Below are 7,771 nucleotides of genomic sequence, written 5' to 3'. Positions count from 1 at the left end.
ACTCTTCAACAGCCCATGCTTGCCGTAAAAAGCAACTATGCTTGGCGTAAGAGGCGACTGACGGGATCGGATGCTCAGGCTGAATCACTTGATTATCTGATCCAGATTCGATTATTTAAAAACAGTCGTCATGTAGCCGGAATATTGGCGTTAAATAATAAACAAGCATCACAAACATTGATAAACATAATTTGTTCAAAGACCGTTGGACTGATGACCAGATTAACTTCAGTTATTGCAGGATATTACAGCGATGGCCCACCTCCCTGAGGAAGGTGGGCTATGTTGAAAGAATGACAAAGACGCAACAGTGGATTTAATGGCCGAGGGTGTGGAGGTTCTAAAGGGCTACCCCAATTTAGCAATGGAATAAATAGTATTTATGTGGCGACTTGAGTCGCCAAACATATTTGTTAATATATAATTAATGGTTAAGGCCCAAATGGCGGAAATGTCACAACCCGACCACAGCTGCGGGTCTAAATGGGAGCGAACGCCGCCAGGCCAAATTTAATTGTTAATATATACTTAATGCTACGGCCCAAATGACGGAAACGACGCAACCCGACCACAGCTGCGGGTCTAAATGGGAGCGAACGCCGCCAGGCCAAATTTAATTGTTAATATATACTTAATGCTACGGCCCAAATGACGGAAACGACGCAACCCGACCAACGCTGCGGGTCTAAATGGGAGCGAACGCCGCCAGGCCCAGCTATGTGGCAACTTGCGTTGCCAAATATAATTGTTACTAGATTCCCGAGTGAAAACCCGGGAAAGACTGGGTTCCAACTGGTAAGAAGGTAACCCAGTCTGGGTTCCCGCTGGAAAGCAGGTAACCGGAAACCCTAATTAGTATATATATCAATATAAATTATGATGATATAGGAGGTAGCCCAGAAGAACCACGCCACTCCACGACTTGTTTTATTCACATTGTCAAGATATGTACAATATTAGAGAGATATATAATTAGATATGTACAATTTGTTGTGCCTGGTACCTGTCATAGACAATAAAATTGATGTACAATGGAAATGAGATAGATGGAGGCAAACAGGGCGGGCGGGTGGGAAAGCGGAGAGCGACAATGCGATGTACCACGGATTGACAGCTGTGCGAAAGTGAAGAGTAGAGACGGTTACGTAATGAAAAAACAGTGATTACGTCACCACGAGATGGTTACGTAACTTCCGAGGACACGCGCGTGCGATGACGTAGCAGGAAGTAAGTAAAATTGTAAACATAAGATGATATACCTGCAATAAAAACATTTAGTCGCTAGTACTAAATGTAATTATTGCAGGATATTACAGCGATGGCCCACCTCCCTGAGGAAGGTGGGCTATGTTGAAAGAATGACAAAGACGCAACAGTGGATTTAATGGCCGAGGGTGTGGAGGTTCTAAAGGGCTACCCCAATTTAGCAATGGAATAAATAGTATTTATGTGGCGACTTGAGTCGCCAAACATATTTGTTAATATATAATTAATGGTTAAGGCCCAAATGGCGGAAATGTCACAACCCGACCACAGCTGCGGGTCTAAATGGGAGCGAACGCCGCCAGGCCAAATTTAATTGTTAATATATACTTAATGCTACGGCCCAAATGACGGAAACGACGCAACCCGACCACAGCTGCGGGTCTAAATGGGAGCGAACGCCGCCAGGCCAAATTTAATTGTTAATATATACTTAATGCTACGGCCCAAATGACGGAAACGACGCAACCCGACCAACGCTGCGGGTCTAAATGGGAGCGAACGCCGCCAGGCCCAGCTATGTGGCAACTTGCGTTGCCAAATATAATTGTTACTAGATTCCCGAGTGAAAACCCGGGAAAGACTGGGTTCCAACTGGTAAGAAGGTAACCCAGTCTGGGTTCCCGCTGGAAAGCAGGTAACCGGAAACCCTAATTAGTATATCAATATAAATTATGATGATATAGGAGGTAGCCCAGAAGAACCACGCCACTTAGCACCAAAGTGCTACCCCACACCCCACGGCCGCGGATGATGATACGCGTGCCCGCCATGATTGCCTCATAAGAAAGATGTCTTACCTTTATATTTACTTACTTGAAAATTTGGACCAAGGCATGATCGATATCCTTTACGAAAGCTACTATCCCTTTACAACTAAGGTGGATTCCCTCCCACTGGAACCAGGACCGGTCAGTGGCCACTATTCTAGGATGGGGGATAAATGAGAACTTAGGAAGGTCGCGGAGACGATTGGCTAACCGCCTATTGAGCTTAGATCTACTCTTTTCCACCTTACGTGGGTCGCGTGCGGAATGCCAATACCTTCGTTGTAGGATACCAGAAAAACAGACATGGGTGTTTGGTAGGTGTGCCTGGATCCGCATGATTGACGTCTCCATATCTATGAGGAGCTGGCTGGTCTTCGTGGAGCCCAAGTCATTGGATCCCAAGTGTATTACGACAGCTGAAGGACTGCGCCGCGTTGCCTCCACCTGAGCGTCGATCACCCTGTCCAGGTCGTTCCACCGCAGTCCGCCCCTTGCCAACCACAAAATCTTTTTGTGGGGCACCAGCTCCGGGCGCTGTGGGGACAGCTGTTGCCTCGCCCTTGTCATAAAGCTTGAGCCCACCATCCAGACTGGAACAAATGTACTATAGTAGCATTTGGCAGTTATTAGTTATTTGCCTTTAGTTCTTGTTAACTAACATGAATAATTATGTCACAGGAAGACGTATATACGACTGATAGCATTCTGACTTCCACCTGCCATATTGCTGGATGAGATGTGGTGGTACCCCATTGATAGCTGCCGTTGTTGCTGCCCCGATTCGGAAAGAGTGGGAAGAATAACTTTCAGTACCTATTGAGCTGAGGGCCAAGGCCTTTTTTAGGACCGCTTGGAACTGATACCTGGTTAGCGGTGAATGGTCAAAGTGGATAAATGCTTGGGCGGGGCCAGATGGGCGTACCTTTAAGTATGCCTTAAGGGCAGCCACTGGGCAGGGTGATTTACCTGGTGTCGGCTCTATACCCACTGAATTGCCGTACCCATGTTGGTCACCTTTGGAGTGTGGAAGGTGGATCGTAGCTTTCTCCGGTTCGCCTGATATACTTACGTTATTGATGGAGCAGCCTGGCTGTGACATCTTAGTTTGAACTAGTTCACTTACTCTAAAGAAGCCAAAGAAGGCTATACAATAGACAGCTCTGAAAAGGCATACCTCGTATGACGAAGAACAAACCTGTGTGAGATTGTTGATGACCACCTTCAACAGATCCAGAGTAATAGGTTTCCTTGTGTCCTGGCGCCCTCTTGACTTGTACATACCTGTTATTAGTTTAGTAACCAGGAAATGATTGGTACAGTCTTCCATACCTTTAAATTTATGGTTGGCGGATATACCAGCGATATATGTTTTTACTGTGTTGGGAGAATGGTTGGTGACTGACAAATGAGCAATAAAGTTTACGACCTGATCTAGGGGGACTGGCCACGTTTCTGGAAGCTGATGCACCGATCTGAACTGCTTCAGCGCGTTGATGCCTGTCCTGTAAGTCGACCAGGTATTTTCAGACAGTGACTGTAGTAGAAGCCTGTCAACTTCTTGCTTCAGATGTGCCATATGTTGTCTGGAACCGGCGTTGGCGCAGGTTCTGCTTCCGGTGCTACTGCCCGGAAACGATTGAACTGAAACCTCGAGAGTGCATCGGCTATAACATTGGAATTAGTTGCAATGTATTTTGACTTAAACAAAATGTTATAGTTAAGACAAAGGAGGATGAGGCGGCGGAGAAGATTCATCACCCGAGGGGCTTTGGTTGATTGCTTGTTGATGATTGCCACCACTGCCTGGTTGTCACAGTAGAACAGTATTTTCTTGTTCATCAGCTGTGTTCCCCATAGTTGAATGGCGCAGACGATGGGAAACAGCTCCAGAAAGGTCATGTCAAGTGTTGTCCCATCCTTAACCCAATGGTCAGGCCATCTACCGCAGAACCATCTGCCCTGAAGGTAGGCCCCAAAACCTATGCTCCCTGCTGCATCTGTGTAAAGCTGAAGGTGAGAGTTGTCCACCCACAGCTTGTCCTGAAATACTGATACACCATTAAAGTTCGTGAGAAATGTAAGCCACATTTGAAGATCCTGTTTTACCCATTCTGTGATTCGAATATGATGGAAAGGTTGCTTACCTTGGCAGAGGAGGTCGATGAGTCTTCGACAGAATGCTCTACCCATTGGGATGGCCCTACACACAAAATTGAGCTTACCAATGAGTGACTGTAATTCTTTCTTTGTTGCCTTAGAGTTTGATGTGGCGAGTATGTGCTGAATTTGGGCTGTGATTTCACTGATCTTACCTTCCGGTATTCTCACCTGCATAGCTAGCGTGTCTATTTCGAGGCCCAGAAATGTAAGTTGAGACACTGGACCTACTGTTTTATCCTGGGCGATGGGAATACCAAGATGAGTTAGCATTTCTAATGCAGACTGCAAATAGGATTGGCATTGTGTTGTGCCCTGCTGTCCCCCCGTCAGAAAGTCATCAAGGTAATGCATAATCGGTATTGCTGGGATACGCTGACTTATGCACCATTGGAGAAATGAGCTGAAGGTCTCAAAAATAGCACATGATATCGAGCATCCAAATGGTAAGCATTTATCAAAGTAAAATTTACCTTCGAATTGGATACCCAGCAGTTCGAAATCATCCGGGTGCACTGGTATAATTCTGAATGCTGACTTGATGTCGAACTTTGCAAGCAGTGCTCCCTTTCCCAAGTGTTGCACCATCTGTACAGCTTCGTCGAACTTGGCATAAGAGACTGAACATGCTTGCGGATCTATGTGGTCATTAATTGACCCTCCTTTTGGATAAGACAGATGATGAATTAGACGGAAATCATCGACTTTCTCACCTTGGCATTGTTGTGATTCTGCCTGTTTCTTTGGGATTAGACCTACAGGGGATACTTGCAAGTTAACAAAGGGGATAGTGCTAAACGGTCCTGCCATTCTGTTAAGATCCAGTTCTTTTTTAAGCTTTTGTCTAACTATGTCCCTCCTATCTTTATGGGTTGCGGATTGTAAATTACCGTTAGCCGACTATGGCGTGTCCCTTGGAACTCGAGTTGGAAACCAACTGTAAAACCATCGAGCAAATATTGCGCATCCTCTGCGTTTAACTGAGAATAACGACACAACCATGGTGTTAACTTATCTAGTTTGACGGGAGTAGGAGCCAAAGACCTTACCTCTAGTTCCTCTGGTTGACTGCCTTGGGCCATTAAAGCGTGGGCTTGAGCCATTAAAGCGTGAGCTTGAGCTATTGATTGAGAGTGGGGGTCGTGTGACCCCCTGTCCTCGAAAGCAGGTCGACGCCCCGTGAGCTGTTTCGCCGCACTTACTGCATATGTGGGAGTACGCGCAGCTGTACTTTTTACACCCATGAGGTTTGTTGAATGCGTAGCATAGGTTAAGTACAGGGTCTGAAACACTTGAAGCCGTCAGCTGACCGAATGTACCACCTACCTGTTGACGCCCCGACTGCGGGATCATGTATTTTAGCCATAGCTCACCGTCAAGTTTGTCCCATTGTCGTAGAGGGTCTCTAGCCATCCTATGTCGGAATTGCTGGTCGTATAGACACCAGGCATCCGGTCCACATCTAAGTGCCGCTGAACGGATTGTTTCCATGTACGATAATAGGCTTTGCACTATCCGTAGGCTGAAATGTTTGGCAAGGTATATGTTCATGTAAATATGGAAAGCGGATGTCCAGCTTCCCAGTGTTATTTTCCTCGTTGGCGCTTTGACAGGTTTAAATAGTACCTTACCTGCAGTATCTGTGACCATAGTTAGCGCTTCGCTGTCCTCGGTGCCCGCGTCGTTGGGTAGAAGTGTCCCGATGTCCACATACTCACCTCGCCATACCTTTTCCCTGGTTTGTTGTTTAACGTGTGCATCGATAAACTCTGAGTTGAAGACGAGGGATTCCCCCGACGGACGATTTTCATTGGCTAACGTGTTCGGTAGTGACACGTCACCGTGAGCCTCGATCTGAAAAGGCGGGTTAACCCCACCTGGACCGCACGCATCGAGAGAAAGCGCGGGAATGTCAGCACTGTCGGTGCTACGTTGTTGGCCCAAGTTATTGGCCCCCGATTGCCCCAAGAGCGCCCAGATTTGTTGCAGCTGCTGCGCTACTGATGCGGTTTGATTATTATGCAAAACGTGATCAGTTTGTTTGGGCACGGGCGCAGTGGAAGCCAAAATACCAGATGGTATTGACACACGATTATTTATGGAATATTGTAACTCACCGTCCGCTGTAGCGCTTGGCTCGATGGTGATCCCGTTCACCTCTCTTGGGGGTGGGGTGACAACTCGTGCCTGTTTGGCCCCCCTGGCCAAGCGATGGTTGATGTCGGCTCTTCTTTTCGCGGGCATGATCTATCAGCGGTTTTGATAGGAGTATGATTAAACGTCAGCGAAGCTATAAGATAGGTCTATCGGCGGTTGCGAGAAAGGTATGACTAAACGTCAGCGAATGTAGTATTGAAAGATGAGATAAAACGTAGAAAGCGGAGAGCGACAATGCGATGTACCACGGATTGACAGCTGTGCGAAAGTGAAGAGTAGAGACGGTTACGTAATGAAAAAACAGTGATTACGTCACCACGAGATGGTTACGTAACTTCCGAGGACACGCGCGTGCGATGACGTAGCAGGAAGTAAGTAAAATTGTAAACATAAGATGATATACCTGCAATAAAAACATTTAGTCGCTAGTACTAAATGTAATTATTGTATTTGCAGTTGGTATAGGCCACAATCTTCATGCCATGGTTGTAAACTGCAAATTGTTGTTGATGGAAACAAATAGACTCTGAACCTTTCGGAGATCAGTTTCAATAGCTTGGTTTGTTATCAAAATTAGATATTCATCTGGTCATTTAACTTAATTTCAATAATAACTTTGTCCAAGAATATGTACATGACTATATTATTATGCTTACAGTTGCATTTCTCAAGTTTAAGTTGTTAAGCTGCACGTTTGGTGTCCTGTATTCATTGATGATTTTCAGGTTGATCTGAAGTCTAAACTCACGAAGAGAAAAGCAGATGTTCATCCTTATCATCTAAACCTCGGCTATTTGTTTCACATGTCGATATGTGTAACAGTAACGGTATTACAGGTGTGATATTTTTTTCATATCATTATCATATACGACCTTTTACTTGTTAGGACGATATACTCACACATGTCACACACACACACACACACACACACACACACACACACACACACACACACACACACACACACACACACACACACACACACACACACACACACTGACTCCGGGACGACCAGTTCTACACCTAAATTCCGAGCGCCAGGCACGGTAACAACAAGTACTATCTTAAAATGTTTTTGTTAACATTGTATTTTTGAGAAATTAAACATTCTACATGTAACAATCGTAAGCAAATGAAAAATATAGTGTTCATATCATATCGTCATTTTGGAAGAAAATCATTTAAAGTATATTTTCCATAATATCTTTTTTACTACTGCTATTTGTAAGCCCAGTACAAACTGTTCTTCGTTGTACTCAACTTTTTAAATCAAACATATCCCTGTATGTGTTATATCCCCGAGTGTTGAAATGATAGATGCTGATATTCTTCGTATTGACATTTATTGCTTCCTTTTATTGTTATTTAAAACCTATGTCTGCCGTCAAGTGTTCGCATTTTCACCCAAGAAGTGTCAATACGAC

The 7,771-nt window shown here is 45.1% G+C and overlaps 1 protein-coding gene across 1 annotated transcript; it reads right to left on the bottom strand.

The window, feature by feature from the left end:
* Nucleotides 1-2,352: 2,352 nt before the first annotated feature.
* On the bottom strand, nt 2,353-6,434 carry LOC139448877 (uncharacterized). Its single transcript, XM_071230398.1, has 5 exons — nt 6,308-6,434; nt 5,822-6,067; nt 5,240-5,391; nt 3,792-4,073; nt 2,353-3,699 (listed from the first exon to the last, which is right to left on the bottom strand). Exons 1-5 carry the CDS (start codon nt 6,432-6,434, stop codon nt 2,701-2,703), a joined length of 1,806 nt encoding a protein of 601 aa, XP_071086499.1. The 3' UTR covers nt 2,353-2,700.
* Between the last annotated feature and the right edge of the window lie 1,337 nt (nt 6,435-7,771).

The sequence above is a fragment of the Haliotis cracherodii genome, unplaced genomic scaffold (assembly GCF_022045235.1).
Source record: "Haliotis cracherodii isolate W230 unplaced genomic scaffold, xgHalCrac1.p SCAF_7, whole genome shotgun sequence".
Classification (NCBI taxonomy): domain Eukaryota; kingdom Metazoa; phylum Mollusca; class Gastropoda; order Lepetellida; family Haliotidae; genus Haliotis; species Haliotis cracherodii.
The sequence above is the reverse complement of the archived record's forward strand: the minus strand, read 5'-3'. Positions and strand labels throughout refer to the sequence as shown.